This window comes from Lacerta agilis, chromosome 6 (genome assembly GCF_009819535.1).
Source record: "Lacerta agilis isolate rLacAgi1 chromosome 6, rLacAgi1.pri, whole genome shotgun sequence".
Lineage (NCBI taxonomy): Eukaryota > Metazoa > Chordata > Lepidosauria > Squamata > Lacertidae > Lacerta > Lacerta agilis.
In genome coordinates, this window is record NC_046317.1 from 64,381,329 (window position 1) to 64,404,304 (window position 22,976).

A 22,976-nucleotide genomic window follows, 5' to 3' on the forward strand; every position below is an offset into this window, starting at 1 on the left:
CCTGCCTTGCAGTTGTTGGGAGACGTGGCAATCTCTGTTCACCCACACAGAGTGTAAATAGTCTACATCTGCCAGAGACAGTTGCATATGACAAAGTGGCAACACAGCCAATCTTATCTTGTAGAAAAGGGAGAGAAAGGGGGGGAAATGGAAATAGCTTACATACCTTGTCTTTATTCATTTCCCTCCTTTCATTCCTTGCTGTCTCTTAATAAACATTGCATAGAAGACTGTTCCTGCTATGCACAGTGACTGGAACTCAGTTTGTTTTATCTTATACCAGGGAAAGAAGTTGTGTGCTAATGAGAGTGATACTCCATTTTGCCACCGTATTTTACAGTACAAAAATGATCCGGCACCAGTGGCATAATGTGGGATGCCAGTGCCCGGGGCAGCACAAAGGGGGTGAGTGGGAGAGATAAGTTTATAATTTTATTATTCATACCCCGCCATCTGGTTGGGTTTCCTCTGGAAGGGAAGGAAATGGACGAAGTATGCATGGGCATTCAACTACCGACGTCTGCGTCACCCAAGAAATCGTGGCTGAAGAGATAAGAGTCATTCCATGGAGAAGCCGTTTTCAACAGAGCTCAGTGATGGAAGCACACAGCTGTACTGAGGGAGCATCAGGTGTTGAAATTTTGTGCCCCTAACAATTTTGTGCCTGGGGCAACCACCCCAGTGGCTCCCCACCCCGCTACGCCGGCACCCTAGCCATGTTGTTGCTTGGCTGACATTCATTTGTCAGGACAGGAGACACTAAAGTATATAAAGGAGCTATTTGTATCCTGCCGTATTTGATATGTCCTGTCAAGTGTGCTTCCCAGTCAAAGGAATGCACACAGCAGAAACTTTACTATTGGGTGGACAGGCAGAGTCCCCCAACCCCAGGCGACCCCCGAGCAGAATAATGACACCAGACAACATGCTATGGGATTAAATTTGGCCACAACTTTATTAAGATTCAGATGTAGGGAGACCTTGGCTCAGGCATAGGGCGTTTATCCTTCCCAGCCCCCCAGCTGGGGATCTGGGAAACTTCAGGGTTATCCAGAATGTGCGGGGATTGGGCTAGCTCTGGAGAACATATGTTCAAGCAGATAGCCCGCCCTCCGTTTGCCGCCACTGGTGGGGGAGAGCAATGACAATTTCTCGGCGTATAGTCAATGCCTCCCCCCAATACCCCTTTAACGGGAACCCTGGTATCGCCACCACACTGGGGGCGTGGAGTCACTGCCCCACGACCCCCCCCCCCATTTAGGAAGATGACTAAAGGATTCCTCCCAAGGCCTGAAACTGCCAAATTTGTGACAAATTGCTACGGGAATGGCAAAACCTGCCAATGCAGGGAAATTCCTTTCCGGCCCTTCAACAATGGCCTTGACATAGCAGCGCCTGTGTACCTGTGGAGAAGAGGTTAACCTGCAAAAATAAGCATTAATTGAGGGAGTGGAGGGTGGGAGAAGCTCGGGAGCCTGACTGCTGCTTCCTGGTAAGCTACCTTCTATTGTGTGGGCTAGGTAGTCCCTCCCCTTACCTGGCCAATCCCCTGGCAACGCCTCCCCCAGGCGGGCTTGGGCGCTTAGCTGGGGTAGGCAGAGACCCCAGGTATCCCTCCTGGGGGAAGGCGCAGCCAGTCCAAACTACCAGGTGTCACCTAGGAGCTCAAGGGGCTGCGTGCGACCACGCAAACGTCGCCCCCCATTTGATGTGGGGAGCGATCATTGTCAAAGATAACAGTCACTTCGACAGCTCTGGAGCACACCAATCTGGCACCTAGGAAGCTATTCCCAGATTCATGCTCTGTGGAGCAGTTGCAGCAACTGGGGACCACTCCCCATCCACCAGTTCATATAAAACCTGACGGGTTGCACACACCTAGCTGGAAACTACACCTGCATGGAACCTGCTGCTGCTGCTTCTCTACCCACTTCATTTCTCTCATTCTTCTGGGAGAGAGTGTTGCAGGGAGGGGTAGGGAAGCACCTGGTCCTTCATTTGCCCGGCCTGCCTCTTGAGAGAAGCCAAAATTGGAAGATTCATCCATCCCTAGTCATAGGTCATCCCGTTCCCTCCTTTGCAACCCCACTCCTCAGCTCTCTGCGGGGCAAAAGATGACCAGGTAATCCAGTATACTTTCCCCACCCTCACGTCTTGTGCAAAACAAGAGCCAGGAGACTTCTTCTAGCCAGCTCAGAAATTCAAGCCTGACTTGGCTTTTCAAAGCAGATATATCCATTTCCATTTTTACAAGTTGATACCTACTTTTAGGTTGGTTTACTGTGGGTTAATAAGACATAAGGAACAGTAGTCATCTGTTAGGTTTGCTACACTATTTTCACGCTTATCAGTATCCGCCTAATTCATTTGATGTAGGCTTTATCCGTTTTGCTCTCTTTGGCAATTTCATTTTAGCCACCTCAACAGACATCATAGGAGCCAACTCTTAGGGGCTGAGGACCCTTCACACACATGCACCCTAAAATATTTGAGGAGACCAGACCCAAAGTTGATGGCCATTGCCATTCAAATGGTGTGTGTGCTGAGTCATGTAATCGATTATGCAGGATGGGGCTTACCTGCAACCCCCCCCCAATATTTTATTCAAGTTGGCACATCTGACAGACATGCTGCTATATATGGGGGGGGGGAAATGCAGCCATATAACCTGGAATACTCTGGAAATACATTAATTAACCTGGGAACAATTCAATAAAAGGGATGTTTGGGAATGTTGCAAGTGTTAGCTTACTTTTGACAAACACAGAAACTTGAGCTAATTGGGTCCGCAATGTATGCAAGCTTATTAAGCATCTTATAGTACCTGGTTAATTTCAGCTTTAGGGCCCTAGCTTCTGTTTCAGGGTACCCCCCACACCTGCAAAGTGTGCTGGTGTCCCTGAGGCCTCTCCAAATCATCAACTTACATAGCAGGTTCAGGGGACTGGTGACGTATGTGCGTTTGTTTATTTACCAAGTAACCTATTTATTTGATTTCTTTCTTGCATTCATTTCGTGCCTCTGGGGCACAGCAGGGCATGTACTTGCAGAGAAAGGAAGAGGAGGCCCTTCCAACTTGCATCTGAACTCAGGCTCTATCTCAAACGGCAAGACTGAATATGTGCTCTGAAGCCAGGAACATTTATTTCCAGCAGGAAGCAATTCAATACACACAAGCCAGCTTGCACTGATATCACGCTCTGTGAGGTGTTGTTCTTTCATTTTGTAGAAATAAGCTACATTGGCCTATGGGTCAGCAGAACAAGACCACATGAGGCAGCTGTACTGCTAAAACTGTTAAATGAAATTGTTGTCAGAACATAAAAAATAATCCCATGTGACAAATGTAGAAGTTAACTTGCTGCCTCAGCATAATTCTAATAAATGTTCATTAATTGCACTAGGGTTTGAACACAGATTCAGCATTATGATCATGGCAGCAGCTTCTTTTTTCCGGTTGTTTTTCATGGCAGTGCTTGGTTAGAGAACTATTTATGCCAGTCCCCAGATTTAAAAATATGAGGGCTGCAGCAAGGAGGTAAAATCACTGAAAATTGCTTCTGTCCCTTTTCACTTTATCATTGTCTGAGCTGTGTGATACTGTTAGATACAACCCTGTATATGTTAAATTGTATGTTGTGTTTACAGGTGGGTAGCCGTGTTGGTCTGCCATAGTCAAAACAAAATCGAAAATTCTTTCTAGTAGCACCTTAGAGACCAACTGAGTTTGTCCTGGTATGAGCTTTCGTGTGCATGCACACTTCTTCAGATACACTGAAACAGAAGTCACCAGATCCTTAAATACAGTGGGGGAGTGGGGAGGGGTATTACTCAGAAGGGTGGTGGGAATGGGTGATAGGCTGATAAGTGTGGAAAACCTGTTGACGACTCTAAACGGCTGCAATTAGTCTTGCAGGGGAAGGCAAGGGGTGAGATGGCTAAAGATGGCTTTGTTATGTATAATGAGATAAGAATCCAATGTCTTTGTTCAAACCAGGTTTCTCCATGGTTTTAAGTTTGGTGATTAGTTGCAATTCAGCCACTTCTCTTTCCAGTCTATTTCTGAAATTTCTTTGTATTAAGACAGCTACTTTGAGATCTTTTATAGAATGTCCTGGGAGATTGAAGTGTTCTCCTACTGGTTTCTCTGTCTTGTGATTCCTGATATCAGATTTATGTCCATTTATCCTTTGGCGTAGGGTTTGGCCTGTTTGTCCAATATAGAGAGCTGAAGGGCACTGTTGGCATTTGATTGCATACACAATGTTGGAAGATGAGCAATTAAATAGTCCTGAGATGGTGTGTTTGATGTTGTTGGGACCAGTAATGGTGTTATCCGGGTTTATGTGGCAGCAAAGTTGGCATCTGGGTTTATTGCAGGCTCTGGTACCAGTGTCCATGTTGAGTCCTGTTTTTGAATTATTGTGGGTGAGGAGCTGTTTGAGATTGGGTGGCTGTTTGTATGCGATGAAGGGTCTTCCTCCCAGAGCTTGAGGAAGACCCTTCATCGCATACAAACAGCCACCCAATCTCAAACAGCTCCTCACCCACAATAATTCAAAAACAGGACTCAACATGGACACTGGTACCAGAGCCTGCAATAAACCCAGATGCCAACTTTGCTGCCACATAAACCCGGATAACACCATTACTGGTCCCAACAACATCAAACACACCATCTCAGGACTATTTAATTGCTCATCTTCCAACATTGTGTATGCAATCAAATGCCAACAGTGCCCTTCAGCTCTCTATATTGGACAAACAGGCCAAACCCTACGCCAAAGGATAAATGGACATAAATCTGATATCAGGAATCACAAGACAGAGAAACCAGTAGGAGAACACTTCAATCTCCCAGGACATTCTATAAAAGATCTCAAAGTAGCTGTCTTAATACAAAGAAATTTCAGAAATAGACTGGAAAGAGAAGTGGCTGAATTGCAACTAATCACCAAACTTAAAACCATGGAGAAACCTGGTTTGAACAAAGACATTGGATTCTTATCTCATTATACATAACAAAGCCATCTTTAGCCATCTCACCCCTTGCCTTCCCCTGCAAGACTAATTGCAGCCGTTTAGAGTCGTCAACAGGTTTTCCACACTTATCAGCCTATCACCCATTCCCACCACCCTTCTGAGTAATACCCCTCCCCACTCCCCCACTGTATTTAAGGATCTGGTGACTTCTGTTTCAGTGTATCTGAAGAAGTGTGCATGCACACGAAAGCTCATACCAGGACAAACTCAGTTGGTCTCTAAGGTGCTACTAGAAAGAATTTTCGATTTTGTATGTTGTGTATTTGTTTTAATCCTGTAAGTTGTCCAGAGTTGGTTTTTGTTTTTTGCAGAGGCAACTCATAAATGCAATTAAGATTACTGCTAGGTAAAGGTAAAGGTAAAGGTACCCCTGACCGTTAGGTCCAGTCGCAGACGACGCTGGGGTTGCGGCGCTCATCTTGCTCTATAGGCTGAGGGAGCTGGCGTTTGTCCGCAGACAGCTTCCGGGTCATGTGGCCAGCATGACTAAACCGCTACTGGCGAACCAGGGCAGCGCACAGAAACGCCGTTTACCTTCCCGCCAGAGCGGTACCCATTTATCTACTTGCACTTTGACGTGCTTTCGAACTGCTAGGTGGGCAGGAGCTGGGACCGAACAATGGGAGCTCACCCTGTTGTGGGGATTCGAATCGCCGACCTTCTGATCCGCAAGCCCCAGGCTCAGTGGTTTAGACCACAGTGCCACCCACGTCCCTAAGATTACTGCTACCAATGATAATATTAAATTCCATAGTGAGTTGTTGTTGTTTAGTCGTTTAGTCGTGTCCGACTCTTTGTGACCTCATGGACCAGAGCACGCCAGGCACTCCTGTACTTAGTGAGTACAACTCCCCATTAATTAAACCACAGAGATTCATTTCCTCTTTATTGGAATGAAATATACATTCTGTTGGCATAGTCCCCCTTTAAAGGCATAATTATAAGTGTCACCTTTTTTCCAAAAAAAAAAAGGGAGGGGAAAGAACAGCTCCTAGAATACCAGATGGTAAAATGAATATTACTAGTAGTAATAAATAATGCCCTTGATTGGCTCTGGGCTTTGTCTGCTCTGCCCAGGAGCAGGCCTTGCGTATAATGGAGATGAAGCCAACTTGGCCATTTGGACAATGAACGGGATGTTTATAGAGCACCCCATGTGGCTTGAAGGCTGCAGGCCAGCCTGGCACCAGACGACTCCTAGATGGCAATGTCAGTGTTGTCAATATTGTTCATGTGCTTGTCCCCTTTGCAGTAAAAATAATGGTTCCAGATCTGCAGGAACGTGGTCCTGAATTTTCTAATCCTGAAGGCATACACGATGGGGTTCATGGCAGAGTTCCCATGCGTAAGAAATATAGCGATGTAGGTGAGGCTGCTGTGGGTCTTGCACGATGGGTAGAAAAAGCTGATACAGTTAAGAGTGTGCAGAGGAAGCCAGCTCACAGCAAACAGGAAGAGGACGAGGGCAAGAGATTTGGCAATTTGCAGCTCCTTCCCATAATACTTCTCTGGATCTGTCGAGCAGGAGGCGACCTTTTTATTAAGCTGCTTGCGGATGATCTTGAACACTTCTAGGTAGATGATGAGCATGAGGAGCAACGGAGGCAATACCCACACGAAGAAGTTGAAGTAGACCATGTACTCCATGCTGATAACGTTCTCAAACTGGCAACTGACGGTGAACTCTGACTGACTGGTGTTCATCAGCTGAGTGGCGTTCGCCCTCTTCTGCATTTCGTTCAAGTTGTTCCAGCCAAACATAGGGGTCAGCCCGACGAGCAAGGAAACCAGCCAGCAGCAAGCAATAGCAATTCCAGCACGCTTAGGAGTCACCACACTCTTGTAGCTGCAGAAATAACAAACAAAATATGTATTAAGGTCTTTTAACGGGCAGCCAGTCAAGTGGCATCTCAGTTCAGCTCTCACAACGTTTGGACAGGGGACATAGTTAAGTGGTGGTGTGTAGGTGGTTGGCATGCAGAAGTAAACATAAGCGGCAAGCAAATGCAAAGACCCTCCTCTGCTCGAGACCCTGGAGAATCACTGCCACTCTGAGCAGACAATACTGGGGTAATAAAATGGACAATTTAGTCTTACCTGGCATTTATTATTATTTATTACTATTATTTATTCAGTTTGTACACCAATTTGTATACAAACAGCCACATTTTACTATATGTGTTTCCCTGTATTTGAACCTAAAGTCCACAGGTGAACTGGTTTCGTAGTGAGCCAAGGAGTAAAAACAGCACAGGTTTTGAATTGGAGGCCCCCACTTTGAATCTCATCTGAGCCATGAACTGAGTAGCATAAGGCTAGTTGCAATCTGTATCATGGGAATAATCTGAGTGGCCTACAGAAGCCTTGAAGAAATTCAGAACAAATGGAATCCTTGTATTAAAAATCAATTTGCTGTCAAAATGCAGTAAATCTGGGTTTTCCCTAAAACAAGCAGATAGTAAAGGAGTGGCTAAACAGTTGTTCTTTTTAAAAAGTCATTTATTATAAACAAGAATCATTCATACCTATACATGAGAAGAAAGCACACAGACAGAATATTCTCTGCACTTATACTTGATAATTAGAATACTTCAAATTTTGTGCATTGCCAGAGGACTGCTTGAATTGTGTGCACTAAAAAAATATCTATCCATATCAGGAATGGCTCTACCATTAGATAGCATGAGGCGGCTGCCTCACTCAACCACTTCTGAGTGCCACCAAAGGGCAACCAAAGAATATCATCCTTCCATTTACCCATTCCTGTTTAGAGATAGGCTGACAATTAGGTTTGTGTGATGATGCCATATCATTTTCTGAGAAAATTAAATTCCCACAATGCAGTGTGCTGGCAAATCTAATGCAGCAATAATAGGGTGACATAGAGCAATTACTTTGTCATTTTCATTGACGTTGCTTATATAAAGGGAGTGCTAGTTTATCCTGCTGAGTCGGAGGGTGATCTCATAGGGGAAACAGTCAGGGGCTGCTCAGGAGGCAGAGTAAAGCAGCAGCAGCAGCAGCAGCAACAACAACAACCTTCGTTCAGCTCAAGGCCAGTGCTTCATGGAAGACTAATCATCTCTAATGTGCTGGCAAATGGAGGGTAGACCAAAAGAATCCTCATTTTGTAAAAGTGTCAGGCTCAAAGCAGTGAAAATGTCCAAGTGTACAGAAAGCCGGAGATCTGTTCTGCTTTGACAGCCACTATCCAGAGGACTCTAATCACCTTAAGTGACTCAAAAATGGAACACAATTAGATGCAACATGGGAGGTTCACATTCAAGATAGTAAGTGCAGCTTGTTTCTGTTACACAACACTTTAATCGCAACGATTCCATTAACAAAAGGGTAGTGTAATTTTTAGATTCCCCTCTTTTCTTCCAGTGCTTGATTATCTGCAGAGTGGGTATTTTAATTTGCATGATTAATGAGAGTATGAAACATAGCTGTCAACTTTTTAATTTTTTTAAGGGAAATCCCCTTATTCCGAATAGGATTCCTCGCAAGAAAAGGGAAAAGTTGACAGCTATGGTATGAAAGCAAAGGATACCAGCTTAATCTGCAATGTCTGGAGGTGACAGTGAAACCAAAGAGATCAGTATGCACATTATGGGTGATGATGACTCCTTCCAAAGGTTCAGATAATCATTACTGGAACTATTGTTCCAGCTCAGTAAAACCCAGTAATATCAAGCAACAAATATCTGGAAGAGTAAAGACATATTTACCTGACACAGAAAATATATTAGTACCAGATGAGCCTCACTTGTGGGATAATTCCATAAACAGAGGGCGACAGCTGAAAAGGATCTTTTATCACCCCCCACACCCACTGATTAACTCTCAAAACCTCCAGTGATGACCTCAGGGTCCAGGTAGGCTCATGTCAGAAGAGGAAAGAATGTAAAGCCCTATGTGTCTTTATAGGTTAAAACCAGCTGTTTGAACTGGACTCTGAAATTACTTTTGTCCGTCCCAAACCACTAACGCCCTGAAATAGAGGTCTACCACACTCCTACGTTTAATGGCTAGAATGTTGAGACGATGAGTGACCAGTACTCTAAACACACTGTGCCCAAGGAAGGTTATTAACATCTTTTGCAAGCATCATTTGGGTGGCAGGAGAAGCGAGTGGCAATGCTCCAGTAGGAACGCATCAGGGCTAATGAGGAGAGATGCAGGCAGTGCCAAAATCCCCAGGAATTGAGATGTTTAACCTTTGATCATGAGGCTACAGAAAATAAATCTGCAACATGGAGTGTCAGCCCAGTACACAGGGTAACAAACAATATCCCATTCCAATTAGAGAAAACAGCAGTGAGAGGACATAACATTTGTCTCATGCACAAAGATTGCTTGCTTCTGACAAGGATGCCATGTCCTCCCTTGCTCAGAATCTTACATGTGAAAATTTGCTCTCAGTAAGGATATACTTTGTACTTTGGCCGCCTCATGAGAAGAGAAGACTCCCTAGAAAAGACCCTGATGTTGGGAAAGATGGAGGGCACAAGGAGAAGGGGACGACAGAGGATGAGATGGTTGGACAGTGTTCTCGAAGCTACTAACATGAGTTTGGCCAAACTGCGAGAGGCAGTGAAGGATAGGCGTGCCTGGCGTGCTCTGGTCCATGGGGTCACGAAGAGTCGGACATGACTGAACGACTGAACAACAACAAAGGATATACTTAGGCTTTTGCAAGGGGAGAAGGTCAGATACTCAGAGTAGACCCATTGAAATGAATGAGCATGAGTAACAGGCATTTTAATTTCAGTGAATCTACTCCGAGCAGTACGTAGTTGGATACAACCCCACAAATTTTCAGAAAAATATCTGTACTTTGAAAAACCCTTTATATCTACTCTGTTTAAAAAGTGTAAGCTTGACTTTGTGCAAGCAGTGCTTTCATGTCCTGAAAAAAGTAGAGTCCACATTTTCATAACATTGCAAAGTAGTAGTATAAATTCTGCCTGTAGGTTCTGCTTGTTAGACCACAGCGGCTTCTGTAAAGCCAGAACATTATATTTGCCCTTGTGGTCTCTTTCTATCTTAAATGGAGTGGAACTAAACCTCTTCTCTCTGCTGCTTAGTTTGTGTCCCACTTGTATTGTAGTTGTTTGGGGTCAAAGGTTTACAAGCAAATGGACAGAATTATGGTGGAGGGTTCATACTGGGCACTCAAGGGAGACTGTAGAAAATGACCAAAAATTGTGGTAGTAAGGCAATGAGTGGTTTTTACAGTGCATGTGTGTAGAGAATGAGAAGAAATATTATGTGGAAACATTTTTCAGCTGGTGCATTTTTCAGCTCCAGAGTGGATAACGTACAGATCTACAGTTCAGCTCAATGTAAGCAGCGGCACTTAAACCACTTATTCATGTGTTTGATTGTAGCCAGGGAACTTCCATGCCTCATAGGCTTCTGTCAGCTGAGATACTCATCGATCCTTTCATACACTATGCATCCAGACCGCAAAGGCACACCGCAGAGGAGTACCATCGCAACATCTTCATAAATGAAGAAGACCATTTCTTAAATGATTAGGAAACAGATTAGGTGCCTCATAAAAGAGTAATAAGAAACATTATTTCCGATATGGGGGGTGGGGTGGGAGGAGATGTAGTAAGGAGCAATTTCCTCAGGATAGTCAAATAAAGTGCTTCAAAACAAAACTAAATAACCTGAACACACACACACACAAAACAAGAGCTGGTTTTCCAGTTTAAGAGATTACCTGAAAAATGTGTTAAGATTTGGGGAAAAAATAATAATTGAGGTTGGACATTTGTCACTGCCTCAAGTACAGAAGTAATTTCACCCATGGAAGCGAGAAAGAGAATTTATTTCTACAAATCTCAGTGGAGCCGTTGCCATGGAGCTTCTGAAGATCAGACACTCGTATGAGGTGCACTTTTGCTAAATGAGCAGCCTGCCTCTTCACAACAATCACATCCCTAAGTGTCTTTGAAGTTTCAGCAAGCCGAGTCACCTGACTGAATTCACGCAACAGATTTATTCCCTCCTGAAGCCAAGCTGTTAGTAAGTATAAATTCCATTGTGCTTCAAGCATGGAGATTCACAGCTAGGGATAATGCAATCCCTCTTTCAATCCTTTTAATGCGCTTGGAATTTTCCAAAACAGAACTTGTTATTTTTGTCTGCATGTGAGACAAAAGACCAGGAGAGGAGACTGTCAGTGACATGAGGGTTTTCATCCACATTGGACCACACCCAGAACTTCATTGCTATGCAAGAACTCTGGTCTAGAAGACGCGAAGCAATAGGAAAGAAGACGGTGTTTCTGAGCATGTTCAAAATGCTTCCCCCTCTCCACAACAAGTCAATGCATGGTACTCATAGAGCAGGTGGAGGCGGGACATGTAGTCCTCCCGGTGTTGCTGCACTTCAGTTCCCATCATCCTTGACCACTGGTGATGCTGACTGTGGCTGATGAAGTTGGTGTCCAACAACATCTAGGGATCCACAGGTTCTTCATCCTTGTCATATAGGAAGGCTAGAGCAGCTTCCACATCCGAGGCCATGATTTCTAGATGCAACTCACCCAGTAGTGTAGCTGTCTTTTCAAGATGACAGATGAAGAGGCAAGTATCTGCCTGCTCAGGGGATTAGAAATCCCCTCCATGGATGTCATCTGCATAACTTTAGACAGCAGAGACACCAGGAGGAGCAGTGCTGTCAAGTATCCGTTTTCCCCGGGAATCTCCCTTATTTCAAGCAGTTTCCCGCTGCTATCCCTTATTTTTTATATCCCTTTAATTTCCCGTTTTTTCAAAAGAAGCAGCTCCTCTCCCTCCCTCTGCTGGCCAGGGACTGGGAAGACCTCGCCTCCTTGCAGCCTCAAAGCAAGCGGGAGCCATTTCCCACGCTTACAGGCGTCGTAGCTCATGGGCAGCGTTTCCAAAATACAGTAAGCCTACTGCGCGGGTTCACACCAGTGCCGCCCACTTTTGCTTCTGGCTCCGCCCACCACTGCCATGTGACTGTCCCCGGGATAGGTGAGGCTGCTGATCCCTTATTTTCAAATCCGAAACTTGACAGCTATGAGGAGGAGGCCGGAGACGGGACTTAGCCCTCCGGGGAAAGTCCGGTTCTTTGTGAGGAAAAAGGGGTGTTTGCAGGGCGCCGCAACCCCCTAAAAGCCCCAAAAGGAATGTTTTGGGGACAGGGATCCCAACAGTGCTGAGGAGGTCTCTCCGCCACCGAGAAAACTCCCGTTTGGGAGGAAAGAAGGTTGGCGAGATTGAGGCGCCGGCACGGGACGCCATTTTCTGCTCACAGGAACGCAGCCTCAGGTCTCCACGGCTCTACGACCGATTCTCAAAAAAGAAGAACCCGAATTTGGTATAAAGGTTGGTGTTAAATTTGAACTTGGAAACTAATTCGGAAGGCAGCGGGGTCTAAAAAGGAGGTCAGCCCCGACTGTGGTTATTTGTATATATACGGAGGAGCGCAAAGCCGAGACTGAAAGTAATTGATTTTACCTATTAACGCACTACTAAAAACTGAAATTAATTGACTGAAGGAATGAACTAGGATATTAAAGACTTTGAAGGTTTATTATTTTAGTTTGTTTTGTTAGTTTTTGATGAACTATGGGAACCAGCTGCGATCGGGAGCTCTCCGGTAAAATTTACTTTCGCTTTTGAATGAGCTGCGCAACGACAGTAAAGTGCGCTAAAAACTTACTAAAACTGTTCAAAAGTAAGAAATAAAGCTTCCAGTACAGCAGCAATTGATTTGGGATTTAGACTGTCTGATTACCCTGATTTTTAAGTATCTCCCTGATTGGCGTGAGCGCAAGAAAGGACTTACCCCCATCCGCGGACAGCGATCGCCATTTTCTGCTTCCCCTGACGCCTCACCCCCCCTCCTTTTGCCGGAGCGGTTTGGATTAGGCCGAAAGGCTGAAGAGTACGAGGTTTTTTTTTTTCTCCTGTTTTTTTCCTGTTTTTCCCCTTTTCTTTGTTCCCCCCCTTTTTCCCCTCCTTTTTTTTTTGCTCTCTCTTGCATCCTCTTTGAGAAGGACTTTGATCGTCTGTTTTTTTTGCCCTCCTTTACTTTTTTTGGATTAGCCAGACAAGTGGCAGAAGCTGTTTGAATACCCCCTTTTTTATCTTTTTCCTTGTTGGTGGATCCTCTGTTTATTTTTTCTTATTTTCTTTATTTTTTTTTTGGAGTGACCTCTTCTTTTTTCTTCTTTTTTTGACGTGTGGATTAATTTCTCTTTGCTGTTGGAAATTCCTAAACTGGTTTTATAATCTAAGTTGGATTAGCCAATCAAGTGGCAAAGACTGAGACTGAGCCAATTAAAATTGAAAGATAGACTTGAAATATAATAATTGGACTGGACTGAGTAATTTATAAAGTGAACATTAAATATTTTATGGTAATGTAATAATATTATAATAATTGGAAGGAATGAAATTAAGTGAATTTTGATTAAGATATAATAATTTGGAAGGAATTAATAATTTAAATAAGAAAAAACAGAAGAGAAGAGACAAGATGGAGAAGAAAAAGGAGGGAACACCAGCAGACAGAAGAGGATCTGCAGACAGAAGACAAGAGGATTCCAAAGAAATAATAAAGATGCTATCAGAATTGAAAAAAGATATTAAAGAAATAAAGGAAAGTGAAAAGACTATGGAAGGGAAACTGGATCAGATGGAACAAAAATGGGACCAAACAGCTAAAGAACTGAAAACTCAAGTGCAAGAGATTGACAAAAGAACTAAAAAGAACGAGGAAGGACTTAAGCGAGTACAAAAAGAGGTCAGAGAAATAAAGAAAGAAGAAGGGAAAATAAACAGCGACATTTCGGATATTAACAAAGCACAAGAGGACATGAAAGATTTGATTGCTATGCAAGAACTTAAACAGAGAGAGACTAATTTGAGGCTAAGAGCGGTACCTGAGACGCAAGGAGAAGACATTGGAGTTAAAATCATCACGGAACTGGCACAATGGCTTGGAATTCAAAAGGAAGAATTGGCGGTGAATGTGGTGAATGTCTTTAGAATTAAAAGTAAAAACAAAAACGGAAAAAAAGGGAAGAAATTCCCTGGAGACTGTTTGATAATCTTTAAAGACAAGGCAACAAGAGATATGATTTTGATGAAAAATAGAGAGAAAAAACTGTATATTGATAATACGATGATAATAGTATTTAAAGACATTCCAATTCATCTGTTGAAGAAGAGGACACCATACCAGCCACTGACACGGACGCTACTTAAAAAGAAAATAGACTTCAAGTGGGAATTCCCAGAGGGAGTTTCCTTTTATTATAAAGAGAAGAAGCATAAACTGAAAGGAATTTTGGATCTTACAAAGTTTCTCAGGCGATACAAAGAGTTGGACAAAGAAGAGAAGGAGGTGAGGAGGGGGGAGGAGGAGGAGGAACGGGAGGAAACAGTAGAAGGAGCATGTGCCGCCCCGGTCCAGGGAGGGGGGGGAGAGGAAGAAGAAGAAGAAGAAGATAATATTAATAAGGAAGAAGAAGAAGGAGAAGTAGAAGAAGAAGAAGAACAGTAAACAGTAAACAACAGTAAAGAAACCAAAGAAACCCAAGATGGCGCTACGCGTGCTGTCTTGGAATGTGAACGGAATTAATCAAAAAAAGAAACGCAGTAGAATTGAACATATTTTGCAAAAGAAAAATTTGGATATAATCTGCCTGCAAGAAACACATGTTGCCAGGAAGCACAGAAGAATTTTGATTAAAAAGAAGTTGGGTAATGAATTTATTTCATCAGATAAGACAAAGAAAAGAGGAGTAGTGGTATATGTAAAACAAAATCTTGAATCGAAACAGCTGTTCAAAGATGAAGAAGGAAGAGTAATTGCAGTACAAGTCACGACACAGGGCGAAAAATTTATTTTTGTCGGAATCTACGCACCAAATGGTAACAAATCAGAATTCTATAAAGGTTTGGAAGAAATGCTACATGAATATTTGGATCAGAAGATTATAATTTTGGGAGATATGAACGGCGTGATCTCATTGGAGACGGACAGAAGAAGGAAGAAGATGGAATCAAAGGAAGGGAAGCTACCTAAGACGTTCTTCTCACTGGCGGAAAACTGTAATCTAATTGATATTTGGAGATTGAGACACCCATTGGAACGACAATACACATATTTCTCAGAACCAAATGAATCAAATGCAAGAATTGACTATATCATGATATCCAGAGAAATAGTACCGAGAGTTGAAAAAATTGAGATTCAACCCAGAACATTTTCAGACCATAATTCAATATTCTGCGAAATCAAGAAGAAAGAAGAAAAATCATTCAGATGGAGATTGAATGAAACCTTGCTAGACGATGAAGATCTGGAGGAAAAAGCAAAGAAGAAATTAAAAGATTATTTTGAACTGAATTGGAAAAAAGAAACAAAGGACAGCGTCGCATGGGACGCATCAAAAGCGGTGATGAGGGGTTTTTTCATTCAACAAAATAGTATTAAAAAGAAGAACAGAGAAAAGAAAAAAGAAGAAATACTAAAACAAATTATGGAAAATGAGAAAAAATTGGCAGCGAAACCAAATGATACAAAAGCAAATCAAAATATCAAGATATTACAAAACCAATTCTCGATGATTGTAAATCAGGAAGTGGAATGGAAAATAAAATGGATGAAACAGAGATCCTTTGAACATGCAAATAAACCAGGAAAGTGGCTAGCTTGGCAAATTAAGAAGAGAAAAGAACAAAACACAATAAACAAAATACAAATCGAGGAAAAAGAAGTTGAAAGTCCATCAGAGATAAGAAAGGGTTTCGCAAAATATTATAGACATTTATATAAAAAATCTGGAAATCAGGACATCAATAAAATTGTGCAATATCTGAAAGGAAAAGAGGTGCGAAAGATAACGACAGAAATGAAGAACCGATTAAATCAAAAAATTGAAAAAGAGGAGATTACCAAAGCAATTAAAAATTTGAAAAGTGGGAAGGCTCCGGGACCGGATGGATTTACGGCAAGATATTATAAAAAATTTAGAGACATTCTACTTGAACCCTTCAAGGAAGTGATGAATAATATTTTAGAGAAAGCGGAAATACCAGACACTTGGAAGGATGCGTACATAACATTGATACCAAAACCTGATTCAGATTTGCTTCAAATCAAGAATTACAGGCCAATTTCGCTATTGAACAATGATTATAAGATCTTTGCTAGTATATTAGCAAACAGAATGAAGAATATACTGAAAGAAATAATTCATGAAGACCAGGCGGGCTTCCTACCAGGCAGACAATTAAAAGACAACGTAAGAAACATAATTAATATCATTGAATATCTGACTGTCAGGAATGAGAAGCAAGCCGCTATGATTTTTGTGGATGCGGAAAAGGCCTTTGACAATATTTCGTGGGACTTTATGGTAAAGAATTTTGAAGCAATGGATATGGGAGAAAAATTTATAAGAAGTATCAAGGCAATATATTCACAGCAAAGAGCAAAAATAATTGTAAATAATACGCTAACTGAAAGTATAGAAATTGAGAAGGGAACAAGACAAGGATGTCCACTTTCACCGTTATTATTCATCTCGGTCCTGGAAGTCCTTTTGAAGACGATAAGGCAATCAGAAAGAATAAAAGGAATTACAATCGGAAAGACTCAACATAAAGTGAAAGCCTATGCCGACGACTTGGTACTGACAGTTGAAGAACCTTTAGAAAGCGCAAACGCAGTATTAGAGGAGATGGAAGAATTTGGCCAATTCGCAGGATTTAAACTTAACAGGAAAAAGACTAAAATTTTGGTTAAGAATATGAAAAATGGAGAAGCACAGGAACTGCAACAAAAAATACAAATTGAAGTGGCAAAGAAAGTTAAATATTTGGGAATATGGATAACACCAAAGAGCATTAATCTGTATCAAGACAATTATGAACTAACATGGAATAAAATTAAGAGAGACCTGGAAGTGTGGGAAAGGATGAAACTTTCTTTATTGGGAAGAATTTCAGCGGTAAAAATGAGCGTGCTACCGAGAATGCTATTCTTGTTTCAAACAATACCAATAATAAAAGGGACAGCTGTTTTCAGAGAATGGCAAAAGAAACTTTCAAGATTTATCTGGCAGGGGAAAAAACCCCGAATAAGATTTAAATTATTGACAGATAGTAAGGAAAGAGGAGGTTTTTCCTTACCGGATTTGAAGTTATACTATGAAGCAGCTTGTCTATGTTGGATAAAGGAATGGATAAATTTGAAGAAACCAGATCTTTTAGACCTGGAAGGACATGATAACAGATTCGGATGGCACGCATACCTTTGGCAAGAAAAGATAAAGGTACACAGAAGTTTTGGCAACCACATTTTCCGGAAGTCTCTCTATGAAGTATGGGACAGATATAAAAACCTGTTGGAAAGGAAAACACCATGGTGGTTATCCCCAATTGAAATAATTAGTTTGAAAAAGACAAATATGAGTCAGAAATGGATAACTTATGAGACACTGCTTAAGAAAGAAGGTAACAAATGGAAATTAAAACCATATGAGGAAGTGAAAGAACACGTTAATAATTGGTTGCAGTACCATCAAATTAATGAAATGTTTAAAAGCGATATGAAAAAGACGGGATTTAGCGAGACAAAATCAAAGTTTGAAGTTGAAGTACTTAACAATGACTTTAAAGTACTTGCTAAGATGTACAAAATGCTGTTGGAATGGAACTTAAAAGATGAAGAAGTGAAGTCGGTGATGATTCACTGGGCAAAAGATATTGGACATAACATTATGCTAGAAGACTGGGAAAAACTTTGGAGGGAAGGAATGAAATTTACGGCATGTACGTCAATAAAAGAAAATTTATTGAAAATGATGTATAGATGGCATATTACCCCAGCTAAACTAGCTAAGATGTATAAGTCAGATAATAAGTGTTGGAAATGTAAACAAAATGTCGGCACCTTTTTTCACATGTGGTGGGACTGTAAAAAGGTGAGAGTGTATTGGGATATGATATATCATGAGTTAAGGAAAATGTTGAGATATAATTTTGTTAAGAAACCCGAAGCATTTTTGTTAGGTATTGTAGGTACAGACATTGAAAAAAAGGACATCAGACTTTTCCAATACGCAACGGCGGCAGCTAGAATCCTTCTAGCACAAAAATGGAAACAAGAAGAATTACCGACGAAAGAGGAATGGACAGTGAAATTGACTGAATACGCAGAAATGGACAAACTAACGGGAAGAATCCGAGAGCAGCGGGACCAGAAATTCATCAAAGACTGGTTAAAGTTTACGAACTATTTGAAAGACAATTTACATTTGAATACGTTAATAGGATTTCAAGAAGTTTTGTAGTGAATGTGTAGAACTATTATTGTAAGTAGGATAGTAAAGTAAGGGAAATTCTTTTTTTTTTGGAAAATGTAAGCAATGGTTGATTAAAGAAGTATAATATCAAGTTAAAATTCAGAAAACCATTTGAAGGGACTGACGGAAGTCACGGCTTGGTAGCCAAATGGAAAATATATGAAAATGTTTGTTAAGGATTATTGTAGTATTTTAGTGTAAAAATAATAAAAATCATATTTTAAAAAAAAAAAAAAAGAGGAGGAGGCCTCCAGCAAAGATCTATGATTCTATGATTCTATAATGATCTGGAGAATTTAACCAGCAAGCTTTATTGCACTACAGTCACCCTCTTGACACCTACCAGTGTTATGAGCAGAAAGAGTAAATGCACTTACAGTAATACGAATCCTTCATGTACAGGGGCCCTGGCTACATTCAGTGACTTGTCTCTTGTAATTTATCAATGGAGTTAACTAGTAAAACTGCTTGTCAGGAGTTTCAAGATAAGACGGGCACAAAAATAACTCAGGGGCAGATCTTCTTCTCTTCGCTATGAATAATGTTATTCTTTCTTTTCCTCCAATATTTATGACCCTCTTTCCTTGAATTTCAAAGTGACTTGCAGCATAGAAGCAGTAAAACCCTTCGTTTAAAAAATGATACAAATAAAACCCACTTCTAAAAGCGGAAACAAATAAATGCTCAAACAGCTTGGAGCTAAAATAAAGAAGTTTATTAAATTGTGGGAGAAGAGAGACTCTTTTTGCTACCAGAGGATGACTGTTTCTGTCTGTGCCTCACCCTCTAGCCCTGAGGAAGCTGCTTGCAGAAGAATTCTTAGGGAACTTTCCAGCTTTTGAGGTTAAGTCATAAAAGATTCTTCTTCTTATTTACATACAAAAAAAAAAATTCTTGGTTGAATCATTACTATTGACTTCCCCTGCTTTCTCTCCTTCGGTTTCAATTCCCAATTTTACTTTAATAACTTCACATCTCTAAAATTAAATTCATTTAAAAATTCAAAACTAAATATTCTTCTTAAAGTCTTATTTTTTAGTTCATGATAATATATCACTTCTTATCTTATATAAAATCTAGTCTTCTTATAACTTCATAGTAGTTAATAACAATCTTCATATCTTAACATATTATTTCTTAAATCAAATCATAACAGACATCTTCTTTCCTTTAAACTGCTGCTAATGAAGAAAAATTTAAATATCCCTTCTCTAGTTCAAAAACTTAAAATCTTGACACACCGGCTTCAGGATACCATAATAGACCATCTTATCTTTACCCTTAATACAATTCATCCTATCCCCCTTCTAACCATTTTCCTTCTGCGCCTTACGCCGGAGCCACTCCTCAGATTGTCCTCTTTTCTTATAAGTTCACAGATCCAGCCAAAGTTCACAACAATCCTTGCATAGAGCATCAGAGTACACAGTTCTTCACCTTCCAGCTTCTCCGGTTCGATATTCCATTCTTCTTTTATTTGTAGACTTAATAATTTTTTCCCCATCACTCCCGAGCTCTCACCCCAGAAGTTGGATATAAAAAACTTCCTCGTCCTGGGTCTGCCACCCCCGCAGGACTTTTCTTCTTTCCGGAGTTGCCAAGCCATTTTACTCTGTTCTTCAACAATCCTCTTCAGCTCTTTGCCAAGGCTCTCTTCCATTGCATCCATGTCCTGAAAAGTCTCCTCTGTGGGATACACCTTTTCTGTCATATCCTGATTCAACAAAACCAGTTTCTGGTTGAGCAGTTCCAGCCTCAAAAAAATAATCCTTTGCTCATCAGTCAATCCAGAGTCCAAAACTAGCTCAAAAACGAAACCCAACATGGTAGAAGTGGGCATAGGGTATCAAATTTCAATATTTCCCATCTTAGTCACAGTGTTTTTCCACTCAGTTCCCAGCCTCCGCAGCCATTTTCCCTGGAGTCCGGGCGAAAAGATTACAAAGTGTCCATTTTAAAAAGAGATATTCATCACTGTCTCGTTCCCCTAAAGGGGATCTAAACCATCTCACTTATCCAGAGTCAAAACATTGTATCCATCGCTGTAGCAGCGGTTACTATCAACGCAGTTATTTTCTTTTGCACCGAAGGGGAAAGACAGGCTCCCTTTTCGTTGTCTCTCCCGGAGCTCTCAATGCCAGAAATAAATCCAAAATAAATCCGATCGAGTACTCACGAGCACCGAGCTTCCTCTTTTTTCCCTTTTACAGGTAGAACGATGTCGCTCACCGCGAGCGGCGGCCGCCGCTTCGCCGACCCGGTTGGGGCATGTCCCCTATAGCCCGGCTCCGTGGTCCCTTCACCCCCACTCCCCCTTTACAGGGGGAACGAGGGAAGGGTTTGGAGCCTTAATGGGCCCGCCGTGGAGCCCGAGGCGCGGGACGCTCTTCCCGCGCCTCACCGGAGCCCCGCTTTGCGGTAGCGGGGCTCCAACCCCCGGGCCGGCCTGGGTCGCCTCGCTGCCGAGGCAACCCACGACCGCCCGCGATGGCGTCCTCGCCGGAAGTCTATGCCCACTTAAATTTTGATATATGTTAAATGTGAAATATGTTAAACTGTTAATGGTTTGTTTTTTTAAGGTTTTTGGTAGTGGTATTATACTTTTTCTAACATATTGTTATTGTGCTACTGTATTTAGACTTTTTATGTTTGAATCGCTTTGAGCACAATTGTATCTGTAGGAAATGATGTATATAAATAAACCAAGTATGCCAAAATTGTGAGAGGAGTGAGGAGCATTGCACTCCTGGATGGAAGATTGACTTATTGTGGCTACTAGTTACAATGAAGAAAAGCATAAAGACTCTGGGTTCAAAGACAGTATATTTCTGAATACCATTTGCTCGGCTGTCACAAAAGTGGGTGGTTTTCACTTTCTTGCCTTCTGTGTGCATCTTCCTGAAGCACTTGCAAGCCTACAAGAGGCAAACAGGATGCTGGCCCAGCATAGAAATTCATATTGCAGCTTCCCAACATCTGTGAAAAATGCCATGCTTATCAACAAAATGAAGCAAAAAAAAAAAAAGTGGGAGCTTAAGGGCAAATCTAAAATGCAGCTCCTTGAATTTATTATTCCAGAGGCAGAATCGAAGATGGCGCTGCTGCCTTTGAAATTCCCTCAACAAAAGCTCTTTGATCTTGCTCCATTTCAGCTTCTGCTTCTTACTCTCTTCCTGTCCTCGCTTGTGATCTTAAAAGTCTCCTGGATGCCCAGCAGACTCGGAAGCTCAGGCAATTATCCATAAAGTTCTTGAAACTATGGTGCTTTGTATACAACATCATCAAGCAGTTTAAGTTAGACCTGGTTGTTTGTTCCCAGTCCCAGTTTAATAAAAGTGAATTTGCTAGTTTATTTTACCCACCCTCTTCACTGAAACGATAGCTGCACAGCGCTCAGTATCTGTTCCATGCTGTTTAAACACCGAACAGGTGATGTCATTAAGAAAAGCAAAGAAAAATATAGTGGGAGCTATAGTTGAATACAGTGGTGCCCTGCTAGACGAAAATAATTCGTCCTGCGAAAATTTTCGTCTAGTGGGTTTTTCGTCTTGCGGAGTGGCAATGACAGCCGCGCTCCGCAAAACGAAAAAAGAAAAAAAAAAGACGAAAATTTTTCGTCTTGCGAGGCAGCCCCATAGACTTTTTCGTCTAGCGGGGCAGCCTTCCGCTAGACGAATGCCTTCGTCTAGCGAGTTTTTCGTCTAGCGAGGCATTCGTCTAGCGGGGCACCACTGTAATTGTATTGAGGCATAGTGACGTAACTGCCCTGGTTTCTGTAAAGGATAACCTAGTCACCATACTTGCCACTCCCCTCAGCCTAAAGAGGAACCCTGCTGCAGGCTTTTGTGTTAAGAACCCTGCCAAAGGAGAGCTGTATATAGCCCTGTAAACAAATTAGTTTAAGCTGCCAACATCTGTGTGGAGTCTGAATTCAATGGGCAAGGTTTAACAGGTGAGCTTTAGTGAGGTTCTGAGAATTCTGTTAAATGCCCTGCTCCTGAAACAATATGAAAGTGACACTAGATGCAGCCTGAGTGCATTGCACATCATGGGAGGAACCAGGAACTACTTAAGAATGCTAGTGATTTCCTCTGACCAGAGGAGACAGCAGTCACAGAGGGAGAGAGGGAGAGAGTCCTAAATAAAACTTTAAAATGGTTTAGAAAGCAGAGTATGTTTGATGCTGTAATCTTGTTTGAAATGATAAATTTTCACATATTGAGGGATTATATTACCTTGGCGAAGCTATCAAATCCATAATTGATATGCAATATCCCATCTATTTACTGTACTCATCTCATTCTATCCTGCCCTTCCTCCAAGGAGCTTAAGATGTCATGCAAAGTGTGTGCTCCACCCCACAGCTACCCTGTGGAGTAGCTTTGTCTGGATCTGGTCCAGTGAGCTGCGTGGCTGAGGGGTGTTTCAAACACACGTCTCTGTCATACAAGGCCAACACTTGAGCTCTTATGTCTCATTGTCTCCCAGTGTGTGGAAGGAGGGAGCCAAATGAGCAGAGCTTTTGCGGAAGCTGCATACCCTTTTGTGCAAGAATTTCTCCTCATCC

At 41.9% G+C, this 22,976-nt stretch overlaps 1 protein-coding gene across 1 annotated transcript in view; it reads right to left on the bottom strand.

Moving 5' to 3' along the window:
* Positions 1–5,916: 5,916 nt before the first annotated feature.
* LOC117048818 (adenosine receptor A1-like) overlaps positions 5,917–22,976 on the bottom strand; it is a 62,787-nt gene continuing 45,727 nt past the window's right edge. The window contains exon 3 of the mRNA XM_033153133.1: positions 5,917–6,889. Within this exon, the coding sequence (XP_033009024.1) occupies positions 6,241–6,889 (649 nt within the window). The 3' untranslated portion in view covers positions 5,917–6,240. The remainder of the gene's footprint in view (positions 6,890–22,976) is intronic.